We start from the raw sequence: 26,947 nt of genomic DNA on the forward strand, positions 1-26,947 counted from the left end.
AAGTTATTTTTACCTCACAAACACTTCTATCATTCCAAATCAACCCCAGATATCAACCGTCCGTCGTTGTGTCTCATTTCCCCCCGCTGCGGCCAAGACACCCTTAGCCGTCGCTATGATCAGTCCGGTGAGTCTGCCGGGCTGGCAGCGGGTCCCCGCCGCCTACCTGCCATCCTAACGCTGCTGCCCTGGGCGACCTGGGAGCAGCCTCCTTCCTCTCAACCCTTATTATGTCTAAGTATATATTGTTAGGCAGGGCTAGGGCTCTAGGGACTTAGTGTCTTAGGGAATAGGGACTCTAGGCTCACTAGGGAGTTAGTTCCCTTCCTGACCGCATATCCCGGGCACGGGAGCGGTGCCTTACAACCATTGCCTCCCGCCCGTACATCTTCGAGCCGGATCATTATCATCAGTAACCTTCAGGACCCTACAGTCGGTCTTATCAGTTTATTTACTTGGCATCGGGAAGGGGTGCCTTACAACCACTCCAAATCCCGACTGCTTAAACATTTCTTACAACATTTAGCATTATCAAGACATCGACCATACACTGGTCTTCCCATATCAATCGGGAATATCAATTTATTTCAGTAACATTATTATTTGTTACGTAATATCATTCATTCATAACACTTCGCGAGCAATGTAGCAAAACTGACCAACTCGTGAATTAACATTTTCACTGAGCGCGGTCATCAAATGGTAGCAATCAAGTAAGCTATCAACTTTATCATTATCAAGGTTATGTAGCAATCAAGAGTCTACATAACTTATTATCAAACAAGTAGCAATCAAGACGCTACAAAACAAGCAAACAAGATCAACAAAGTGGCAATCAAGACGCTACTGATCTTAACATATCATTTTATCAAGTTGTAGTACCTAAGCAAGAGGCTACAATTAAACATCGTGGTCCGTACGGTGCTACTCACAAACAAACATATAACATTAACATTGTGGCCCGTACGGTATCACTAAACATTATCATTTATCATTAACATTGTGGCTTGTGCATTGCCACAAAAACATCATTTTTTACATTATCATACTTTGCTACATTGCAAGCGCATTTCTTAGCATCAGCGATTCTCGCACAGTTTCAACATTCTGCAAACGTGAGCATTTTGCAGTCAATGACATTATCAAGTAACAAAAATTTTATTACGTTTCAAAGTAGGTCAACTTAATCATAGGCAGTGTAGTTAGCAATTTGGGTGGGGGAAATTATAACATCTTAAAATCATAACATAACATCAGGCAGCGTATATTCAACTCAACTCCGCTAGCCTTATCAAAAACATTTATCAGTTCTGTTGTCCTCAAATATCAAATTATTAATACCTTTTACACCAACACCTATCCTATCCTATCATCAAGCAACGACAACTACAATTATCAAGTAACATCAACTACCATCAACTACCAACCATCATCATCGATAACCAAGGGGACTGCAACCTGGACACCAAGCAGCCAGGACACTGCACCCTGGACAACAAGCAGCCAGGAGACTGCAGCCTGGACACACAGCAGCCAGGTCATGCAGCCCCACAACAGCAGCGCTACAGTCGGAGCATCAGCATCTCCACTGCAGCACTGGCACGCATCATCAGAACAGCAGCAATCTGACAGCAGCGGATCAGTTACCGGCCTCCCGGAAGTGGGTCTCACCGGTAACCGAGAAGTCGCATATGCTGTTCAGTTCGACACAAGCCAAGAAGGCAAACTATCAAGAGGACGACAGCCAGAACATCAAGAAGCCTGGACACCAAGCAGCCAGGACACTGCACCCTGGACAACAAGCAGCCAGGAGTCTGCAGCCTGGACACACAGCAGCCAGGTCATGCAGCCCCACAACAGCAGCCAGGCCATACCAGCAGCCTTGGCTACACGTCAGCGCCAGGCCACATCAACGGCCTTGGCAACACCTGCCAGGCCACACCAGCAGCCTGACCACACCAGCGTCAGGCCATATCAGTAGCCTTGGTCACACCAGTGCCAGGCCACATCAGCAGCCTTGGCCAGACCAGCAGCCTTGGCCACACCAGCAGCCTTGGTAACACCAGTGCCAGGCCACACCAGCGCCAGGCCCGCGAGCATCCTGGCCTCACCAGGAGCCAGGCCCGCGAGCTGCCTGGTCAATTAACCAACCAGGTGGACACCAAGTGGACAGCCAACCAGAGGTCCACCACCTGGGCCATCAGCCGCTCATGGAGTCACCGGCAGCCAAGGTCTACGGTCATCGGGCAGCAGGGCAACCACGTGCAGCATCCTCCGCGCCTTCTTCTTCTGCGAGATGCCAATATGTACGAGCACGATCGTACATCCTGCTGCACCGTCAGCATCGACCGCCGGGCGACCCATGAACCCTCAGCGTGCACCGTCGGCACTCTACACCGACGGCACACTAACAAATACCTTTAAATGTGTACAAACAATAAACCATGTATAAATAGCATAACATAATACCAATAAATCAGATATCAACCGTCCGTCGTTGTGTCTCATTTCCCCCCGCTGCGGCCAAGACACCCTTAGCCGTCGCTATGATCAGTCCGGTGAGTCTGCCGGGCTGGCAGCGGGTCCCCGCCGCCTACCTGCCGTCCTAACGCTGCTGCCCTGGGCGACCTGGGCACAGCTTCCTTCCTATCAAAACCTTATTATGTCTAAGTATTTATTGTTAGGCAGGGCTAGGGCTCTAGGGACTTAGTGTCTTAGGGAATAGGGACTCTAGGCTCACTAGGGAGTTAGTTCCCTTCCTGACCGCATATCCCGGGCACGGGAGCGGTGCCTTACAACCACTGCCTCCCGCCCGTACATCTTCGAGCCGGATAGATATATCCGGAGATAATGTAAGATATCAATAAATGAAAGATCTTGAAAGATGGTGATTCGGTTTTGTACCACTTCAAGACTAAAACTCGGTATACATGTCCTATCATTCATTGTAGATAAAAAGAAATACATGAATATATAACTTTTTTACTTAAAAGTGGTACCTAAATGAGATCATTTCATCATATAAATGTATTTTTATTTTTAACCAAAACATTTTTTTTAAATTGCATAAATACTCCAATCCAATACAACCTACTACTGTTTTTCTAAAGATAATATCTAAATGCTTTCCTTAATACAGTCTGTACTTTGTTTTTTCAGGAAGAAGAGCGAGCATGTTCCCCAGGAGCCAGACGGGACATCTGCATTGATCCTAAGACTTATTGCAAACTGGGACACTTCCATCTTCTACTGGAAGATTATGCTAAAGGTGTCTTTTTTATTTTCTTGACTTAACAATACTACACACTACACACAAAGTGTTGCAGTTGACTGACATGTAATAATAAAATGAACGAATTATGTATTTGAAACAAGCATAATTTTATATGTACAACACTTTTCTGTTACTTTCAGTTCTTGATTAATGAAACTCAACTTTGCTGTAATGTAATTAAGAAGCATTTATTTATTACTTTAGTAATGATTTTTGACTACTTTTGCTGCATTTGTTTTGGATCCACATTCCACATACATTTTTTTTTCCAATTGTACAGCTTAATGAACATGTGAATTCAAATTCTCAGCAGATTGATGTAGGCTTCTTTATTTTCTGGACATGAATGTTCACTAAAACTATTAGGTTTATACAAACATAGAACAAATTCAAAACTGTAATTCATTCAAAGTATTTTACAATGAGGAAATTATGGATTAAATTAACTGAACTAACATTTTTAAACTTCAGTGTTCAGTTAGTGAAAACAAAGACTTATTTAAGTTTTGCTGTCAGTACACACCTATGTTACTTTCAGTTTACTATTTAATGTCATCCATCTGAAAACAGGCATGTCTATTAATTCTTTAAGTTCACTCTGAAATTAATATTTGCAAGTATTTATGAACGTAAAAACCATGAGAGCCTATCTTCACCTTAAAGGCCGGCAAGGCAACGCACCTGTAACGCCCCTGGGTCTGCGGGTGTCTATGGGCGACGGTAATTACTTACCATCAGGTGATCCGTCTGCTTGTTTGCCTCCAGTCACATAAAAAAATGTCTTACAGTATATTTGTTTCACAGCTATGTCAGCATACCAGAAGTTCTACGCACTGGAGCAAGACAACTGGAAGGATCCTCTGTTTCTGTACGGACTTGGTCTCTGTTATTACCACTACAATGCCTTCGAATGGTGAGTCTTTAACTATACAAGAATTTTCTTAATGAAAGTTAGTAACCTGTTTTTACAATTTGTTAGGTTGAAAGTATACAGGGGGTGTAGATAATGAGGAACTATTAATTTCATTTTTGTTCCCGTATTAACCCCTTGAATATCTATAAGACCGCCGGCGGTGGCGCCATTTTAATACCGATTTTCCGTCAAGGATCACAAGACCGCCGGCTTTTTCAATTGATTTCTCATTTTGCTTTGCTTATGTCGCATTTGCTGTATACAAGTTAATCAGTCAGTTAGAAGGTTGCATTCTTATTATACTTAAAGTATTGAAATAAAAATTATACATAACATAACAGAATGCCCCAGTTGTGTGTTTGTTACGTTATGTATAATTTTGGCTCTAGTTGATTTTTTTATAGGACCAATATCTTATTTCACTTTATCTAAGTTGGAAGACATACTTTTGTTCGTTCCTTTTGTTTGCGATGGCTAAGGTCCGCATACGACATACACTGGTCATCATAAAAATCGACTCACCCGCGACAAGCACTTTCAAACGTATGCATCCCCACTTCCCACCGATATTACTATACTATATTACCATTTAAGAGCCTAGTTCTAAACTTCATTTTATTAAAGGAAAGGTTTTTACCCCAAAAATGTGTCTGTAGAAGAATCCAGAGTCACTTCTTCAAAAAATAGGTAGTTACGCTTGAGCCAACTTTTATGGCTATAAAACTGTTAAGTTGGGATTAATCGCTATCCATCTGTTAAAGAGGACACGTGAGATCATTATTTGGTTTTATAACCATAAAAATTGGTGTAATTGATCCCAGAGGTGAGCCCAAAGTGAGGTCTTTTTTCAAGTCACATTTATTGTATAAATGTTAATCGTTTATTAGGAAATTAAATGTGTTTTCAACCGACTTCAAAAAAGGAGGAGGTTCTCAATTCGACCCGTATGTTTTTACAAGCTTTTTATTACAAGCTTTATATTGACTTCACTTGTTAGTATGTGTGGGACAAATCTTGCAACTGAATTTAAGACCAGTTCTCCTCAACCGATTGAGCTGAAATTTGGTATACTTATGTAAGTACGATGACAATGCAATATTATGGTACCATTGAGCTGGTCTGATGATGGAGTCGGGAGGTGGCCATAGGAACTCCTAAACAAAACGGCGGAAACTCAGTATGTCAGCATGGTTGATGATGACGTTAAAAATTGTATTTTATTTTTGTTATTCTGAAAAAATACCTACTGAACGAATTTGGATTTCCTATTCCGAAACCTAGGTTTATTGAACATAATAATAATTAATGAATTTCACGCGAAATGATCAGCCACAGTCGGCGTCCACTTTTTTTTTTCATTATTATTTTTATTTGATCAGTTTTCTTAATTTATGTTTTTTTTTTTGTAATAAAATGATTTTTTGTTAGTTATCTTAATTACGATTAATTAATTATTAAAGGACAATGTTCGTTCTCCATACATTGTTCGCCTAAGAACCAACAATTTTGACATATTACTACCCGAAAGCGAAATAATACGATTCTGTGTGTAAGAACAATGATTCCTGATGGACACTTGCCATAAAATTAATGATTAAGAATATTAAATCACAGCGATTTTATAATATGTCGTTTATGACAACATGGCGTCTAATGTATTAAGTGAATGTATGAACACCGATTCGCGAAAAATGTTTTGTATTGTCGTCACGCCGAGTCGCAGCCAAATAGTATAAAATAATAGAACAAGTTTTAGAAATACAACTCGGCATTCCACTTTTATAATATGCCCACATATTGCACGTAAATAAACAACATGAATCGTAGGTTGTTTCCACCCTTGTCATCTGACACATGAAATAAACTCCTATTGTATTATAGATATCGAAGCCGAATCGTATATAATAATAGAATGGGTTTTGGAGATCACTCGGGGTTCCACTTTTATAAAATACCTACATATTGCATAAAAATAACACGAATCATGAGTTTTCTTTTCACCATTTACATCTGACACGAGATAACAAACTCCTATCTCCATGACTACCGTCGTAGTCTATGCCAAAGACTACAATATTTTAAGCAAGAAGTTTCAAACCTTAGCGGCTACGGTAACCCCTGGGCCACATACATCGTGATAACATTCGGTCGACACTGGAATGAAGTCTTGCGATTATGCAAAAAAGCATCGTATTCTAGTGCGGCTATATCACGTTCAACCGGGGTTTTAATTCGACTAAAGTCCTGACTAAAGACTGGAAGAAAATACGCCGCATTGTATGAGCACTTCGTGTTCGCTAAAGCGGCTTCAGATCTAGAGTCCACATAGTTTTCTTTCCAATAATATCCGCAAGTAGCGCTGCATGATCTTTACAACAAAAACGGCAATAGTTATTAAGGTGCCAAAATTATATTATGATTACTTTGGCACGGTATTATACACGTTCGAAGATTTGTCATTTTCATTCATTTCATCATCATCATCATCATTTCAGCCACAGGACGTCCACTACTGAACATAGGCCTCCCCCAATGACTTCCACATCGCACGGTTGGTAGCGGCCTGCATCCAGCGCCTTCCCGCTACCTTTATCAGGTCGTCGGTCCACCTTGTGGTGGGTTGACATTGCAGAATATGACTTTTGATAGGTTCATCATAGAATTCGGCGGGGATATCCTCACGGAGGAAGTTCGTAAAAGGGCGGAACAAGATCTTATAATAATGCAAGGCCGAAGCTGTAACGCGCGTGCTCCTACGTGTAATCCGGCGAGTATGCAATAAATAGTAATGTCTGGTAAATAGTGGTAATACGTATCGTTCGTTCGTTCGTTTCAGCCGAAAAGACGTCCACTGCTGGACAAAGGCCTCCCCCAAGGATTTCCACGAAGACCGATCCTGCACCGCTCGCATACAGGCACCTCCCGCGACCTTCACCAGATCGTCGGTCCACCTAGTGGGAGGCCTGCCCACGCTACGTCTTTCGGCTCGTGGTCGCCACTCAAGAACTTTCCTGCCCCAGCGGCCATCAGCTCTACGAGCTATGTGCCCCGCCCCGTCTATGTCTATATGCGCTACGATTACAGGGTATCATTTTGCATAGTCGCAAGACTTCACTCCGCTGCTGTCAAATCAATGTCGCATAATGTTATCGCAATGTGTGTGGCCCTTGGCCAAATCACAGAAGCCTATGCGAAGAAAGAGCACTTGAATGACAATGAAAATCAGGGTTACCATTTTATAAGATCTCCTCACTATTGAGGGTAACAAAGTAACATTAATAATCTAGCCATTAATTACATTTATTACCTATACGAGAAAGTAAAGCAACATGCGGTTTTATTTTAATTTGTAAAATATTTGTAACAGTTTGTTCCAAGTTTAGTTTTACAACAGTTTTGCTGTTTCAGCTGTCACTGTGAAGCTTTGGGAAAATAAATAAATACAAAAAATATTAACATAAATATTTATTTAAGTTTTTATGTTCATTATCATAATAGGGTCATTTCGCCTGTTCGCGTCCATTTAGTGCAGTTGGCAAGTTTGACGGCGATAATAAAAATGCCCCAGCACTCATTTCTATGACAAATTTGTGTAATGTATTCATTATATTATATTCTATTTTAAGATTAACTTTCAGTTGTATTAGAAACATCTTGCGTTTTCTTTTAAAATAGATAAACTTCAGAATTAGGCGTTATACCCAGTTTGCGTCCACAAAATCCAAATTGCGTCCACCCGTGGACCATTTAGCGTCCAGCAGCTTAGAAAAGGAATATAGGGGTGATATTTTTAAGAATTAATAAAGAAAGATTGTATTTGAACAATTTCTTTATTTAACAATAAACTTAATTATTAAAAATCAACATTATCATCATTTAAAACTCACTTTAAAAAATAAAAATAATTCTTCTCAACATTGGTTTAAGTAAAAAATTCTTTATTTCTGGCCAAACATTTTTCAAACAATTTTTGACCTGGACGATCATCTTTGAAATTATTTTTAAACTCTCCGTCTCGAATTATTTTTTGAACAGTATCCAACAATTCTTGCTTTTTACTGGAAATCCACATTTACAAATGTTAAGAAGCCATTCAACTACTTTTGTATTATTGTTCCATTTTCTTCCCTAAACTTTGAATTTTTGACGAATTTCAATATCTAATTACTACATGACGTGAAATATCATTGGAAAGAAGAGAAGCTAGAGATGTTTTTAAGATCATTGGCAATCCACTATCACCTTTAATTTTTTTTAAATCGAATTCCAAGTTGAAATTTTTATCGTGGTTTGTACCTTTGTTAAACTTTCGCGGCTCGTAACTAGCTATCCAATCATTATCTGGATCTGAAATTGAATTTATTTGACTAAAGACATATTCGATATTAATATCAAATAACAAAAGCGGTTAAAAACACGCGAGAAAAAAAAAATAGGCAGTTTTAGGTCAAATTTTGGAAAAAATTAAACAAAAACAAAAATATCAATTAAAATAAAAGTAGCTCACTAAGGGGCAGATGGGTGAACTTGTATTCTTAAAATGACCTTTCCTATACACATTAATATTAAACAGTATGTTTTAAATTTTTTTTATAAGCAAGTATTTAATGAAAACAGTGGACGCAATTTGGTTTATTATTATAGAGGATAGGTATAGTTTGCGTCCATTGTGGACGCAAAGTGGAAGTTTTGTAAAATCGATGTAGTAATTCGCGTCCACCTTATTTTATTCGTTAAATATAAAAAACATTACCAAATTTATAATAAACATTATACCTTTTTTCATCATTAAACTGTAGAAATAGATATCTATCCTAAAATTCACATAAAACAATATAAAACTTACCATCAAACACGCCGCTGCACACTAATTTTTATCTAAACATGCAGCGCGTGTGAGCTTCCTTGTTGAACAGCCAAGACTAACTGTTTTTCTAAACAGGAATGGTTGGACGCACAGGACTTTTGTCTATGTGTGCGTGCCTCTTATACATTGACGTATTAGCGGTAATGACTTTTCGTTTGATTGGTGTGTTAGTTGACTTGTTTTCGAGGATTTTTAAAAGGAGATCGGCAAAATGGACGCGAATTGGGCGATGGACGCGAACAGGCGAAATGACCCTATGCCAATTTAAGTTACACTGTGTGACAGTCTTTGACACTAAACAAACTCTTCAGCTTAATAATACCTACCTACAGGGCCTTTTTATAGTTACTCTTGCTGATGAAACAAGAAGGGTTGATTCTACTACTGAAAAACAACTACTTTTCTTACAGGACCAATATCAAATTCTCAAAAAAATTCACATCCTCGTGATGGTGATAATTTCTATGGAGAGGTTTTTTTTTTATATTCGGTCTCTTGGGATAAGTTATTCCATTTGAGCAGTAGAATTAATCCTTTTTATTTGATCACATATAAAAATAACACAAGTGTGTGTGTTTAGGAAAACTTCTTCTTTGGTATGGTATCACTACGGAGTTATAATGTCGGCAACTCTGTATCACTGACTTGTAACTTTCAAACAGTATGAATAATAAGGGCACCACATTGGTTTTCTTTCTGAAAAAAGGCTTTCACTTTTATTACTAACCCTTTAGCACTATTTCATTGAAATAAAAATACAATAAACGCACAGAAGACTGAAATTGAGTCAACTGACGTGACATTTATAATTTGTTGACATTATGACAGTTTGACAAGACTAGGGATTGAAAAAGTTTTAGTTGAAAAAGTAAAATGACAATTTATTAAAACGATTCACAAGGATATAATCGATTAAAAATATTTATAAAATGTTCTGATACTTGCCTGTAGCGATTATCCAATCCTGGTTTCTACTGAAAAACTACTTCGTGGCAAGATTTTAATAAAATAATAAAATCTTTATCTTCTCTTTCACAATTTGTAAAAGTTCATTTGGTCTATTATTAATGTGCTATGAATGAGGGTTTTCGCGATTGAAAAATCCGCGAGATGGCAATACGTAGACGCGAGGTCCAAATGCTGCATGATTGGTGGATATCTGTCAATGTCATGTCAAAAATAACCAATCATGCAGCATTTGGACCTCACGTCTACGTATTGCCATCTGGCGGATTTTTCAATCGCGAAAACCCTCATTGGCATAGATTATGAGAGACTGGCAACTATACTAGGTTGATATATGTTTCTCACACTTCAACTGGCATTGGATTCAACATCGGATTCGACACTTTTACAGTTATGATACCATGAATATCAGTTTATGGTCCTAATTATTTTTATTTTATTTACGACCTTCGACCAGTTGGACACTTTAGATAGCTTCTTGTAATAGTGTCAATATCTTTTTAGCTTTTAACGCAAATCTAGTCTTTAAAGCAGTTTAATCGATTTATTTTATTTTCAAAATCGATATTTTATTGTCTATGATGGCCGCAGGAACATCACTATACATGGACTCCCAGCAATAAAGTACGGTAATGCCTCGTACAGATTTTATCGGCAAAAATTATGGAACTTGATAGGTTTTAGACCATGCCACGCACCAAAACGTCCGGAAGTTGTAATAGTATTATAGAATAAACGTTAAAAGACTTATTTATTTAATTTTTCAATGCTTAAGTGTCCATTAGAACGAAAGGGTGCTTAATGTATTAAAAAAAATAGAAAATAATTATGATGGGTTAATGTTTTTTGGCGGTTTTTTAGGCGGTTTCTGACAATGTCCTTTCATAAAACTTAATTTAACATTCAATATAATCGTTATTATTACTAAAAACTTGTCATTTATTTTGTAGACAATAGTCATGTGTAAGTAGTGTCACAAGTTTAAAAATAAAATCCGCGTTATGTAAATAGGTACAAATAGGAATGTTAACGAGCTTTCCGTGTTTCGTCATCGTCGCACACCGGACGGATCGTCTCTTGGTATGGGAGGTACCTTACCTCAGTTAAATAATTTTGGTCGGAGTTGGGCTGAAAGCGTTCGTTTCGTGGGTCGTCGTGTCGACATTCGTGATTCACCGGACGTAGGACGAGCGGGGGGCGGGGCGCGGTAGGGCCGCAGGGCACGCGGGGGGCGCGGGACGGTGCACGCTGCAGCGCGAGGTCGTCGCTCGCTCGCGCCGCGCTCAGCCAGTCGGGAGCGGGATGCGGTGACGTAAACTGCATCGGCGCGAGCCGCGAACGTAGTGTAGGACGGGATCTGTCGTGTGTCGTGCGGAGTGTTTGCTCTGGACCAACCTGTGAATTTTGAGTGCTTGTGCTGTTTTCTGTAACGACGTCCCCGCTCTTCACTACGTGGGCCGCTCGACGGGCGGCCAGTTTCACCCTCGGAGCTGAGGATCCCCGAAATGGTGAGTGCGGTCGAAGCTCCCGATCGCGGTTTGTTTACGTCGGCCCTCGTGCCGCCTCTCTCTATCAACCTGCCGCCCGTATCCCTGCATCGCGTTCGCACGCGACTCTTTCTATTGTGTTTTGTTTCCGAAATGCAGACACCTATGTCGACGACTCCGGACTCCGTGGCTGGTCCCGTCGAGAGGTTGCGTTTTTATTTGTGCATGCATGTTTTTTGCAGTGTTTTCGCAGGTAGTCGGCGATCGCGGCCCGTCCCATTCATCGCGCGAATTCAAAAGGAAGTTATTATGACATGGTCGACATGGGGGTAGTGTGGGCGAGGGCGGACGGTGCGTGTGCGGCTGCTAGTACCTACTAATGAGCTCGTCGCCGCATAAAATGTAGGTCGGTGGAGTGTGGTCGCGGCCGCGGCGCACGCGATGCCCCTCGCCTCTCCCTTCGCTAGCCATGGCTAGCGCATTTCATGCACCGCTAATGTCTGTTGCATAGACTCGTTGTTAAATCAACCACGTACCTACTTACCTTGCGAGTACCTACTGACATAACGGTACAATCTTAATACTTGCCTAGCCTGTAGTAGTTACCTATATCTACAAGTTTTTAAACCGGATTTCATCTAAACCTTAACATTCGGCTAGTTAGATTAGACCTTCTCGAGTCCCTTTGTAATCTAATTATGAAGATCGTTATGTTGGTGCACACTGCACAATATAATCGGTGACAATATCGAGACAAGAAATTAGAAAGTCGGCAAACTTTTTAAAAACTGATCGACAGCCGACATCATTTTGGCCCTTTGCTTTGAGTAGAAAGTAAGTAACGCTAAAACGCGTAGCTTGTTGAGCGCACGTAGAGCTTAGACCGTAGACGTGCTCGACTTATTCGGTGTGGACCGGACCTACCTATCTATGAACGTAATTTTCACGTGATGAGTAAGTTGGCGTGGTTAGTCACTCACTACTATCGTGTTACGTATGAGCGAGTACAGGAAAATTAATGCGTCACGGAATACCCGTAGCGATAGAGGTTTCGCGCACTTTTCCGTATTTTAAAACCCAACGTCAACATGACGTCTTCAATGTATAAATTATGTTGAATAAAATATCGGTGTCACGTCCTTCATTCAACAATACCGATAAGATTGGGTTTACCAGAAAACGAACATTATTCGGTAGTTGGCCTTCGAATTACGCGACACGTGTAGGCATGTCTGCTTCTTTGTGATGGAGTTTATCACCGTTATCAGTCGATCAGGCCTGGCTATCACGACGAGGTTGGCATCAGGTGGACCGGTCCGCGCATTATCTACGCAACAGCAAGCCACCTCGGTAACGGTATTCTCTCTGGAACCCTCCAGTGGCTAGACTCGCCTGGCCTGTTTCGCAAACTTGTTCGTTAGTATGCTCGTCTAGTCCTTTCTTGGCTGTCCGAGCCGGAAATTGTGTTTCCAACGCATCGTGCAGAAACTGAATTCAAAATAGCTCGCTTCATGTTCGTATTAGCATATTCCCTCAATTTGCGTAGTTGTTTTTCCAAAAATGTGACATTGTCGCAGGAAAACAAAATTAATTCATAATAAATTTTGCCTGACTTCGTCCCAATATTTGTCATTCATTTATTCTATTTATGCGTCGATTGCTCCAGGATGCCAGATGTTTTATAGTTACGTATTGCCAAAATGTAGTAATAATGTAGCATCGTTTCTCGGTAACTCCTTGTTATTCAAGGTGTATCTCGAAAGCTTTGAAGAATAATTAATTGACTGGTTTCTACCGAGGTTGGTGTTCTTTGCGTATGTTTTCTGGAATTATAACAATTCGATACTAATCTAATATGTAATCCTTTGTTTACTACAACATTGGATTGGATCATGCAATAAGCTTTCAGTCGCTCACCCAGTGTGTTCTACGTTGTTGCCATGTCTTTACACAAGAGTAAATGTACGTACACGATAATTTATTTATTGTGTTACAAAGAACTCGTATCTATTCTGCAGCTTAACAAGTTAGCAGCTGCTTATAATGAAAGGTCTTTTAGTGCCTAGATAATTTACGTCGTTGAATATCGATTGCAATGTTGTAATGAATAATGTGTAATTGTTAGAGCAGCTTGCTCGTGGCGCGTGGCAGGCAGGTGTCCGCCGGCTGCCACCACACCTGTCTCGCCATCAGCTGCTCCTTGAACTAGCTTCCTTTGTCTCTAAGGATATCGTCTAAATATACGCTATTACACACCCGCTATCAATGTGAAGGAAGTCTAAAAACACCTTGGCCGGTTGCCATTTATGGATGCACTTGTGTTCATTATTACCTATTTACTTTTTCAAAACGCAATGTGTTGCCTGCTTCTATCGCTCTATAATGAACATCACTTCTAATGTAAAGACCACGATAATGGGATATCATTAAGTTTAAGTTAAATTTTTATGGGTTCATTAAAAACTTGAACGTGGCTGAACTCTAAACGAAACGCACGTGTAAGTTCATGTGAACATCAGTATTGTCGAAATGAAAATTTGAATAATACAAGTGTGCATGATTGGTTCTATTGGTTATCGTGTGTAATTGTATTGCCTTGCAGTGCGTGCAGCAACATTCACAAGCCGCATATCACTTGATATCGCTGTGCGCTTTATTTACTACGTGTTTCGTAGTAAATAAACAGCGCGTAGAAAGCGATAAAATTTCCCGACGTGTCCGCTCGTAGCTGCGATAATTGCATTCGGTAGTTAATTTCACCATCCGGCAAACTTTTCCGGCACCGGGACCGTCTCCCTGCTCTTATTTTGTTCAGTTTTCTCTTAATAGAGCAGCGTCTTCTACTAAACATCCTCCGTTAAACCGCAAAGTTCCAAGTTTTGCGATTGAGAGTTTATGACGACCGGTTATTTATATGGCATTATGCACCTTGGATGGCGTGTGCTGTCTTTTTATATTTAGACCTTACTTGTAGCGCAAGGAAAAGTATGCAATTATCTAGTTACCTTAGCAGATGCTACTAAATGGCAGGTTGACTTTTAAGAATAACATTTATGTATTTACCACCTTTATAAACATATTTTTTTGCGATATTATCTAGTCTTATGTCACAGAAATGTGACGGTTTCACATTGCTACGCAGCTGGTAATTCTGTCACCTTAACTTACCGTCTTACTAACAGTAAAAAGATGCATATTGACATTATAGTTAACAGCCTCAATTGATGTATTTATAATAACTACCTTTATGACTTTAGTAAATAAGTTAGTACTTATAGGTGATCTATGATTGTATGGTATAGTTTGTTACGTCACAATAGGTTCGAGATTATTACAAGCGAGTCTGGCTGCGCGGCCAACGCTACATAGCAACAACAGAATAGCGGAGCATAATAGTATAACCGGAATCCGGCATTGCTTCACCTACCTAGCTCTATTATGCGAAGTTATAGCGACGGCTAGCGGTACTTGCGTTTAATCTCGTCGATGTAAATTAGCCTACGACAGGACGGTCGAGTGGCGTAGACGCGTAGTGCGCAGCGGAGGACGCGGTCCCCGACCCTACCCGAAGAGTGCATCTAAGCAGGGCCCGGGCGCGGGCGGGGCCGCCCCCGCCTCGAGTCACGTACGCACGGGCGAGCCCTCACGCACGGGCCCTGCGCACAGCGCCGAGCCCGAGCCGCTCCGGCAGCCTGTATCGAGTTCCCGGAGAAGGGCGTATGCATTATTAGCTCTCTCCTCTCCCCTGACCCTCCCCGTGCCTCTCCTCACCCTCTGTCCCGTTTTCCCATCGAATTGATCTTGCACCCCGTCGGGGGCGAACTTTTTGATTTCGCCGCCAGCAGAATCCCGTGACGTAATATTTCCTTTTTGTAATAACTGGGTCACGGCTTTGAGCGCTAAGAGCAGGGCGAGTGGTGACGGTGCGCGGTCGTCGACACTAACGGATCGCTATTTATACCTGCCGCGTAGTGCACCGGAACTCGCTCGGTGCACTCGCTCGCTGCATCCGCGCTACACGCCTCCACCCTGTCAATGACCTCCTCCCCGTTTAGGAGACACTTCCACGAAACGATTCCCAAACCTAACAATAATATTGCTCTTACAAATTCAAATGTTCGAGCATATCTAACTCCCCGAGTCATAGGGCATCGTTGCGAAAGGTTCTGTGGCAAGCGGGTGCCCTTCGGCTTTTGTTTGTGTTACGTAAGTAAACCGCCCACATCTGTAGGATAGCCACCCACGTAGGGCATGAACTGTGTCAAGCAGCATGCCCTAGTTTTTACACTAACTAGAGTTTTTGTTTACACGTGCAAAGAAAGATGCAGCTGCAGTTTTTGCTTGCATAATATCTTTCTACCGCAGCGCACTTTAGTTAGGTCCTATTGTGTATTGTGATGTGTACATGTACTAAGCTATCTGGTATAAAAATGATTATCTATCTATTTACACTACTGTATCTATTTACATTTGGATGTCCTCTCGAGCTCAAAAGTTTAACCACAGCTTAACACGGATTCGTATCTTAAAGTTAAATTATAAAACGCACTTATAACATTATGCGGTTGACTCACCAAATATTCGCAATAAGCGCTCTGTTTCTGCGGAAAGGCTTCTTCTGAGCTAGCTCTCTTACTTTTCCGCGTTTGCATTCCTTAGGTTAATAAAAACGTGTTATTCGGGTCATAGTTTAAATATCAGGATTTCTTGGGGTATGTACTAATAAACATTAATACATACAGCAAATTCAATTATTTATCGATACCTACGCTCCGATCTCACGCCTGAGGTAGGTACGCGACGCTGTCCGGTAGCAATGTTCGCGTCAGAAATTCCGCGAAAAAATCGCACGTCACGAGTCGCGGCCGCGGCGCGTCACCAGGGGCGGGCGACGTCACGCTTCAAGGCCGGTGCTCCTCACTCAGCAGCAAGCCTATTACGGCATATTGTGCCACTTTCCCATCACAACCCATACAAGCTCGCTGGTCTCCTTAATGCCTTTTACCAGCTGTTGTATCTATCGCTAGCGAAATGGAATCCAACTTTCTTGAAAAATGTATAGCCTAATGTGCTGTCGACTGTACCTACTTGTTCCTAACTCCTAAAACTCCATTGTCTATTTGCCAGTGAAGAAATTTTAATTGTTAGTAAACGATGTTAGAATTTATTAGTAAACCAAAATGGCGCGAGTTTGGATTTATCTAATAGATAACCAATAACATACTTACATAACCGAGTTATTATTTATCTTTAATTGACACGTGCGTCACAGTAACATGTTTAGTGATTAGTGATAATGGTAGGAGGCGTTTATTTAGCAAGTAGATCGCTGTTGACGCACAATGGCGAACATTGATCACAACCATAAACGTGATTATTGTAATTTTTAAGGTTCTAATATTAATTCTTACCTACTATGAAATATTTTTTACCTACTTTAACATTCTTATTACTGATTCCTCTTTATAATATTAGTGTAGATATCGTTCATTTATACTTGTAAGAGGAAACGATTACCTAATTTTAGCACTATAATTCGATTGGCGATTTCGGTTTCGTGAAACAAACGTTGTGGGTGATCGAAGGCGCACTTCCGTTGATTACGATAATAATAAACATAATAGTAATAAATAATTCATTAATGAGTTGGGTACGTTAATAATATCGCACAGACGATGAACTCGTTACCGTTAATTAACAGGCGCCTGTTATTAGCGTACAAGAAATCTTCTCACGGATGTCGAATCGCGGCATAGTAACGATCATGCTGACAGCATGATGCTGTTAGTTTGTACGCACAATGGGCATTAGAAAGCGGCCGGTGACCGCAAAAAGGGAGCAGTGGAAAGGGCCCGAAGCTTGCGAGATGCTGTTACGTCACTATTGAGCGATTACTCCCGCGCCCCCCTCGGCCCTCAGCCCTGCAGAGTACAACTTCGACGCATGATGTGATGCGTGTGAAGCAACTTGCGCGTATGTGCGCATAGAGCTCCATTGTCTGGCGTACAATCCATGCCGTCGACTGTTCAATGAAACTAAAAAACGTTCACAAAGGGTTCAACCCTTCTAAACACTAATGTTAGGGATGGGGCAGAGTTTTTAATTTCGCTGCATGTAAATAAGTATAGAACTTGTCAGGACACTTGTGAGGCGGAATCGTATGGGGTAGTTATCAAGGGCACTCGCTCGCTTGTAATGTAATAATAGTGCAAATGTTCCATTCTTCAAGCGAAGGGGGAGCTTTTTGCGCAGTTAGCGTGTTTCGGTTTGTTTACATTATTTTAGCATAGCCATGACCTAATTATTTTAAGAGTACGACTTTCACCTTCAATGGTATCATCAAGTTCTTGAATTTCTCTGATAAAATATTGTCATTTAAATATTTTATCAAATCTGTCCATTAAACTGGATAAACAATGCTTAGGCCTTTGCAAGTACAAAGTGCAAATAAGTCGGATGGGCAGTGCAGTGTGCCCAAGGCGAACCTGTTCAGTAATGGAGTCGCATAAACTCGCTGTGTGCGCGAGCGCATCGTTTTTGTTGGCGTCGTGTTGTGCATGCAGCTCGAGTGCAGCGCAGTGCAGCTGACAGCCGCTCACTTCCGCATAGCATACCTTGCTCTTGTTTATACCACATTTTAAACTAACAACTTGCAGCATTTGTTTGTAGTAAAGAAGAAGAAAGAAGTAAATAAAAAATAATGATTTTTATTTACAAAGAAGTTGCACCATCTTACTATATAGATGACCCACGCTGAACTGTCCCGCCAAACTCAATGACAGGGGGGCGCTACCATCGTTCAACTATATGGTTTCCAACATGGCAAAAATCGGAACCAGCGATCCGGTATTGACGGTGGCGCCCCACTGTCAATGTCATCGATAGGACAGTCCAGTATTTTGGAACTATAACTTTAACAAATGTCAAAAATCTGTCAAACTCCATACAAACGGTTATTGTTGTAGTTTCGGTTAAAGTAAGTTGGTCGAAGTTGGTGCAACACAGCTTTAGTCTCATTGAATAAATAACTGACGTAGGCACTACTTTCTCGGGGGTGACGAACTTTTTACCTTTGTTTGATGACTTTGCCGAGCCAAGGGCGAGACGTCCTCTAGACAAAGTTTATCTACTTGCATATTGTGTATTTATGTACATATCTAATTTACCACAGAAATTTGAAGTGTTATTTTTTAACGTTCATAGCACGTAGACAAGTGCATAATGCAGAGGTTGATAAGAAAACAACGACACGTCACGAAGGTCAGGTAGGTGGTAGGATACTTAGGTCAAAATAATATCGTCATAGCGAATACTACGTAACAAACAACGTTTTATGAATAACGTACATACCTAGCTATTTCTTAGAAATGCAGTTTCCCAGGGCACTTCATCAATAAATAATTCTTTTTACACTTCACGAAGTACAGAGAGAATTTTCTCTTAGTTATTTTGTGGTGCAGTTCTTCAACAGGTTAAATAATAATACATTCGTTATTATAACCCGGAAAGAGCATTAATAAAACTTATTGCAAATAATAATGAACGAACTTTTCATAATACCTACACGATAAACTATTTGATTTATCGGTTCAATGTAATATGTTTTCAAGACGATTACGTTTCTTAACAATATTAATTGGTTCTCTTGTCTTACGCAGGGAAGAAAAATCTTGAGTAACAACATGCAACCGTGTTACCGATCAAAGGCAAACTAATGAGGCGTTTTTTGCACAAAAGATATTGCAGTCAGCGAGCATTACGCGGTCCCTCAGTGTTCGTCAGCACACCAACACGATTATCGAGCCTACACGCTACCTACTAAAACTTTTTATACTAATTTTCGCATGATGTCATGATGTCTCATCAACGCACTAATGAAGATTGTTATCGATATGATTACTATCGTTTCCAACCATAGTCTTTGTCCAGGTTGCCACAGGCATTGCAATTATTGTTGCGTGCGCGTAGCTTTCAAATAATTAACTAAATTAGTGAAATTGCTCCTGAGCCGAATCCCAAAGAAAATTTAAATAACAACAACCAAGATAATGTAAATAATGTTGTAGTTAACTGTGGTTGGTTGCATTGTGTTGTTGTATTTTGTGTGCATTTCATTCCAATCTCAAATAGCTCTGCGAACTGAAATACTTGGCATAAATTAGTATTATCGTTTGTGAGATCATTCGCGTGTAGGTTACTCTATAAGTGGTATCGAATGGGCCGAAAGTGGGTCAACTAGCATGACGCCAGCGCGCGATAAATGAGCCCTCGTACATTATCAATTTTGTAAAACACGAGGCTACTTTACTTTTGTTGTACCGATTGTTTGAACTCCTCGGAAGATATTGCAGCGTTTATAGAACATTTTCTTTGTTATGTGGACGAACTCTTATTCTAGTTTCATTATTCCAGGCACGGATGTGGGAACTCCTTTGCGCTTTAGAATACATGGTCACGGTGCATCTGACTGTAAAGGGTTCTATGGTGTATTGAAGGTTATTAGTTTAGGATAGCGCAATGCAGTCTATGCTTCTAATTTTATAGATAGAAATGTTTTATATCTATCTAAACTTAACTAGGCAGCTGTGGGTTGACCTTCGATATTGCAGCTGCTATTTGCTATGCGAATTGCGCTTTCTACATTAATTACGAATTTAGAGTAAAAATCAAATAAACTTTCTGAATAAGGGGCTAGGTTGTCCTTATCGATTTCTGCATTACTATTTTGAACTGTGTTTCTTTGGTTCTGTAACTATTTAGATTTCACGTCACGTTTCATCATAATTCCTGACGTGTTTTTGAATGTTCCTATTGTCTTGCTCGTTATGAAGAATGTTTTGTTTTGTCTGATTTTGGATCTGTTCCAAGTCATGAAGCGTGTCTTCTTAATTACTTTCATAATTGCCGATACCGTACGGAAACGATATTAATTATAGTGAAGTAGTTTGGGAATCATTAGCGAGCGTTAGCAGCACCTTGTTATGTGGTGCGTGCGACTGCAGTTAGTTGCATTCTGTTGCCATGAAGCCAAGGTCGTGATGCAATACGGTCAGGTGAATTGCAGGTTTATGTTGAATGCACCGCTTGATTGCATCACGCCGTCACGAGCACACGACTAGCTGTCTAATATGTACTTATCAAGTACAAATGCCCGTTGAGTCATAAAATTGTATACAAGAATGTTGGTATTTATTACTGCCTGCTTATAGGTACCCGGTTCACACACTGTTCATTATGAATCGGGCTAGCAGAGAATTTTGAAGTACCTAGTTACCACTCGATTGAGGAACGTCTAATCCCATGCCACGATATGTAAATGAATTATTAACGTGTATTTCATTCCCCTTGGCCGGCTGTTGGCTCCGTGGGAACGACTTCGTTCATTAGGTGTGCCGGCAGCGAATCACGTGCCGCGGACGCACCTAGCGACTCGCTTCAGTTATGTAAAGTGAGTGCGATGCCGATGCTATGACGACCGACGAATGAACTCTATTTATAGCGGGCGATCCGTCCTTGAGCCGAGTGCAGAACTAGGTCAGGCCGAGCTGCCTCATGCCTGCTCCCCTCCGTCGCCGCGTACACCGCCACGCCGTTCGACGCCACTGATGCCCACATTCCACGAAAACACTTCCTCGTCTACTCCTGGCTTCTTGAGTCGCTGTTGTTTGTTGTATTGGACAATATTTGGTAATATGTCATCTACAAAGTTTATGTGCCATACGTAACGAGACGTTGGAATACTCTTTCATGTTGACCTGAATTGTATTCATTGCAATGTATGTATATTCATGTACGAAATTCGATTTCGCGAATATTTTAAATTCCTTGGTTGGTTAGCGATAAACCAGATGTTCATTCATTCAACGCTTTTTAAATCAATTATTTTTCGCTATGGATTTAAATAGCTAAGCAAAGGGGGTTTTATTAATTGTATAAATATTAGGGGTTCGTAGACGTTTGCCGGTACGTAAATTTGGTTACCTGAGCCAACTGATAATGCGCCTTGGGTCGGCGAGGCGGATATAATCGATCGGGGTTCTGGGTACATTATACATATTTATTTTCTCTCATGTGTATAGGTACGTCGTCGTAAACATACACAAGTGAGAATGAATTCTAAGATAATCCTCGCGGCCTTCGATGCTTGCGCGGTTTTAATATCATGTTGCTTGTATTAACTGACTACGTGGCAATAAAAACATTGTTAAAGACATTTTAAATTTCGTGTAGGTTTAACTCAATGTAAATGTTTGCTCGTGCTGCTTTTACACGAGTCTTCTTCACATTTAAAAAGGCGTTTCATACATATTAATAAGTTTTGTTTTCATTGTTCGCTGTTTCTTATGCTTATGTAAGCTCATGCGTTTTGTGTAAGTCATTGATATCATCGTAGCGTAGTGTATTTTAGTGTACGATGTGTGACCGTGTTGTACAATCGATGATGCCATTATGTTATCAGAATGAATGTCCGAGCGTTATCAGCGCGTGGGCGGGTGTGGACGGCGAATCTAATCACCCCGCCTATCAGACCAACGCACTCTACGCCGCGGTTCGCCGTGCGATCCACGACGCCTTTGGCAGCCACTTTGATAACATGACGACTTGCCAACATTCAATAAACAACTTCCTGCATATTCAATGAACAAAATAGGAAATTCTGGATAAGGCGACTTCTGTTACTCCCTCGGTTGAGCATTGACAATAAAAATGTAATAACTGGCCACTCGGAGCAAATCGTAATGGGGAAGTCATATGGCATAATAAGGGTAGACCGTACACTGAATGTAGCGCTTCGATTCCGATCATACTTTTGAATATTGCGTGTCAGCTGGCAATCATAGCTCCGTGCACAGATATAGATATACATAGATAACGCAAGTAGCACGATCTGTATTAAAACCAAGCGTGCCGACTTTTTAATACCTACTGTGACGTCACAGCCAACATTTAGTGACGGGAAATCGTAATCGATTCAAAGATGCCGATGCCGCCGTTGCCCCAACGCACCGCTACGATCACAGAAATGGCATCGATTATCTGACAGACGAATGAGATACACAGACGAATGAGATATACAGACGAATGATATTAAACGGAATGTTTAAATAGATAATATTTTCATTGAATTTTAAATAAAAATGTATAATTCTAAAACAGATTGCTTATTATAATACATCGTTGCTGCGCGGGCATTTTTCGAGCTGCCCAGTGTTGTCACACATAAATATTTTTTTTGTATCATTAATTTCATCCTGTTTAAGTTTATTTTGAGACAAAGTCACATGTAGTTTTCTTTTAAAAAAACAATTAAATAACTACAAAAGGCTAATTTTAGACACGATCCCGTATTAATAAAAACTTAAAATATGTTATATTTACTTTAAATAGTGAATAAAATACATTTTAAGTTTTTATCAAAATATCAATATCTCGACAACGGTGCCTCGTAGATATTTTGTATTGCTCTTATAACATATCCAGCAATATTATGCGATTATTTGGTCACAAAATTCTGTTATTTGTGGCAATGTTTTATAAAAATCATCAAAATCACGTACACTACTTGTATTCATTTCTCTACAATCTACATCATCATCAGCAGATCATTATTTCTTATATGTATGTACCTACACACATTATTATACAGGGTGTTAGGTAAATGGGTATATGAGCCGACACTAGCCCATGTTAACATGGGCATATAAATGGTATGGTGAAGTCAGAAATTTGATATCATCATTTAATTTTTTTTAATTTTCATACAAAATAAAATTTATAAAATCCGATTTGTATGAAAATTAAAATAATTAAAATGAAGATATCACTTTTCTGACTTCACCATACCATTTATATGCCCATGTTAACATGGGCTAGTGTCGGCTCATATACCCATTTACCTAACACACAGTATACTTTTACATGAAAATACATATATCTATACTATACCTTTTCTAATTTTCTCTTCCTTGACAACAATAGAGGTTGTTGTGGTGTTTCTTTAATCCATTATCATCTTAATTTTTTTTTAAATCGAATTCTAAGTTGAATTTTTTATCGTGGTTTGTACTTTTGTTAAACTTTGGCGGCTCGTAACTAGCTATTCAATCATTATTTGGATCTAAAATTTATTTTATTTGACTAAAGACATATTTGATATTAATGTTACGGTTAATGTGATAAATTGAAAATTATGAATAATTACCGACAGGCTTGGTAAAAGTGATAAATTAATCACGTTTATCAGTGATTATTTCATAATGTAACCTTAATACTAACAAAGACCATAAAAGAGAACACCGGCTCGTGTACAGCGCTCATGTACAGCCTCACATTTTGAACGTTTTGATATCATATATTAATATAATTTGGCAAAATGAGTTTGGAATGTTTTTTGCATAACATTACTTTGCCTTTGCGGCGGGGGTGGCCCTTGGGCCACCCCTAAGCCGCTTATTTAGTTTATACACACTAAAATGATCTCATATTAATCACATTTACCAAATCATGCGGTAATTATTCATAATAACCGGCGATTATTCATAATTTTCACATTTATCACTTTGACCGTAACATACACACTAAAATGATCTCATATTAATCACATTTACCAAATCATGCGGTAATTATTCATAATAACCGGCGATTATTCATAATTTTCACATTTATCACTTTGACCGTAACATATAGATTAGTATCATTCGTCTGTCCGATATCGATAAGAATCGATTATTGATTAAAGTAGTAGAACGAACAACACTAGTAGCAAAATTTGACAGACGAATGAGAAGTTGCGTGTACAACGAAGTCGAAGCGATGCGCGACAGTGGCGCTTGTCCGTTATACATCGCCTCTTAACACATAACGTCAGATCAAACGCTCAAAACAAACCCGGCAATGTATCGTAAAATAAATTTTGAATGGTAAGTTATAGGTTTTTAGGTACATTCTTGAAACCAACGCTTGGAATACTTAAAAAAATGTTTTAAAATGAATTAACACTTAATATAATATTAAAATAACTTACCCGTGATAGGAAATATGTCCTTGCCTTTGGGAGCTCGAAGTTTTTGGCTTATTGCAATTAATTATCACATATTGAGGCATTTTTCTAGTTTTCGCGGCCGTCCGCATGCAACAACAGACGCGCGTGGACTGTAAGCAGCGGCAGCTCATTCCGATGATTTATCGGGATCGGGACACGCGAAGTAGGTGCGTTCGCGTTATCTAGGTATATCTATATCTGTGGCTCCGTGGAACAATGAATGTGAATAAAAAGCAATGTTGAGTGAGGATATTATGTATGTCGAGCAATGCCTCGGGCGACGTTGTGGGTGAAAGCTCTCTTCGGCTCGCCGCAGACGGTGCGTGTGTGCGTGTAATCATTTAATTTTAGTCGTCGCTATCGAGGTGAGCATCGGACGCCACCTGTCTCGCTCCTTTGTTTCGGTTTGCAAATGTCAGAGGAGGTCATCTAAATAAAGGTGGTAGGCGTCCGATTCGGACCGCGATCGCGATCACTGTCTAGACGTTACTTGCGTTGCATCGTCCGATCGATTGCACGAACGAACCTCAGACGGTCATCGACCCCGCGGGCGCATCGGTGACGTTACGCTTCGGTGATGCGCTCCTCAATAACCTTACCAGTATTATGGACGCTTCGATTCGTCTTTTGTGTAACTTACGCACCTTGACGTATTCGCCGCATTCTTCGGAATTCTGATAGAATGAAATATCAAGCTTCGACATTGTGCCTATAAGATAGAATTAAAAGAAATTCGTCATAGGCTCGACCCATTTTATAAAAATTCCTACCTGAATCGTCTTCATCTTTTTTTTTCTCAACAATTTGGACGGATTTATATGTACAAATCCACAACAAAATCTGAAGATGTTTTTATACGATTAAATTCACTAAGCGTAATGCAATATGTTCAAAACTACAAAGCTTCTCAACAAAGGCAGACCGGTTTAGATTTTCGGACGGGATAGGTGGAGTGAATTCAAAAACCTTTCGTTTCTGCATTGTTCAATAATTCTATAGGGATACGTCTACAGAAATAGAGTTTTTACTACCGCTTCTTTATTTTATTGCGCTCTGTTTGTATTCGCTCCAACTTTTTTCAGAAGTAATTTACCCTGGAAATGCAATTAAGCGGGGACAATTTCAAAGACGACCTTGCAAGCGATACGAATGCAACCTTCGTTCTGACATTGTTCTAGACATCACTAGAATATGAGGCGTTCGTCGAATCGTTTTATTGGTTTCATTGTGTCAGAACAATGGGGCGGGTGTAACGTGGGTTTGTTTGGTGTTAGGGCGACGAAGGCGTTGCAAATGGCTCTGTACGTGTCGCCGGGGTTCTCCCGGGCGGCGGACGCGCACCTGCGGCTGGCGCTGATGTTCAAGGCGCGCCGGCACTGGGCGGCGGCGGCGGCGCACTTCCGGCGCGCTCGCCTCGCGCCGCACCAGGACGCCACCTTCACGCGGCTGGAGCTCAGCTTCCACGCCGCTCACCTACTGGAGGCGAAGGGGCTCCGCAAGCTCGCCAGGGACGCCTACGAGCGCCTGCTCAAGGAGCCGCAGCTGTCCTCTTCGCTGAAGGCCGACGTCTGCAGGCAATTAGGTAACTATGAATTTCTTTTGTTTAGCAATAGCAGCTCTAAGTTCTCGAGAAGTTTAACTACCCTGTCTCACTGCTCCAAGCACTAAATTAGGAATGGCAAATGCCAGTAGTAGTGTGGCCCGCGATTAATAATACAGGCACGCCAATAAAATTTACCAATTTATTTGAGTAAATAATCGACGATAGCGTCATGGTATAATTTACTGAATTTATTTCCAAAACAAATGTCACGTTAACAAATAAGGTCGCTATCCCTACATTAGAATATTTTCTGTATAAACTGAATAATACAACAACCTACATCATGATGACGTCAATTCATTCACTTCACATCATGTAAATGTAAATCAATTCATCCGGTATCGTAGTTGTGGACTGTTGAAGCTTATAAAAAGCTTTTAATTACATACATAAATACAGATAAATTACTAGATGTTTGTATTGCATGGTTGAACAGAAACTAGATTTTCTCGATCTTGCATTTGTAATGTCATTTCGCAATGAAGTCTATCGGAAATGAGAGAACCGAGGCCAGTAATAGCGTACGGCTATGCAGAGAGTATTGTAGAATTAGTTGTATAAATAAATTCACTCTATTCGGTTGCTATACCGGTTTTGGCTTAACCCATACTGGAGACATAAAATGTAAATGTCTCTTGGACTTACCTTACGTAATGCATTCTGGAATTACATTTAAATTGAAATGTAATTAAGATTTAGCTTCAATAATGAAGAAATTTACATTCAGTTCCATATCCATAAAACATAAAGAGAACCTATAAGAACATTGCACCTGCCTGTAAATATATGCACCAC

At 40.3% G+C, this 26,947-nt stretch overlaps 1 protein-coding gene across 1 annotated transcript in view; it reads left to right on the forward strand.

Moving 5' to 3' along the window:
• Positions 1-26,947, forward strand: part of LOC135087755 (lysine-specific demethylase 6A) — a 37,800-nt gene that overhangs the window by 3,497 nt on the left and 7,356 nt on the right. The window contains exons 3-5 of the mRNA XM_063982539.1: positions 3,160-3,268; positions 4,079-4,187; positions 25,824-26,131. Of these exons, the coding sequence (XP_063838609.1) occupies positions 3,160-3,268; positions 4,079-4,187; positions 25,824-26,131 (526 nt within the window). The remainder of the gene's footprint in view (positions 1-3,159; positions 3,269-4,078; positions 4,188-25,823; positions 26,132-26,947) is intronic.

The sequence above is a fragment of the Ostrinia nubilalis genome, chromosome 1 (assembly GCF_963855985.1).
Source record: "Ostrinia nubilalis chromosome 1, ilOstNubi1.1, whole genome shotgun sequence".
In the NCBI taxonomy this organism is placed as follows: domain Eukaryota; kingdom Metazoa; phylum Arthropoda; class Insecta; order Lepidoptera; family Crambidae; genus Ostrinia; species Ostrinia nubilalis.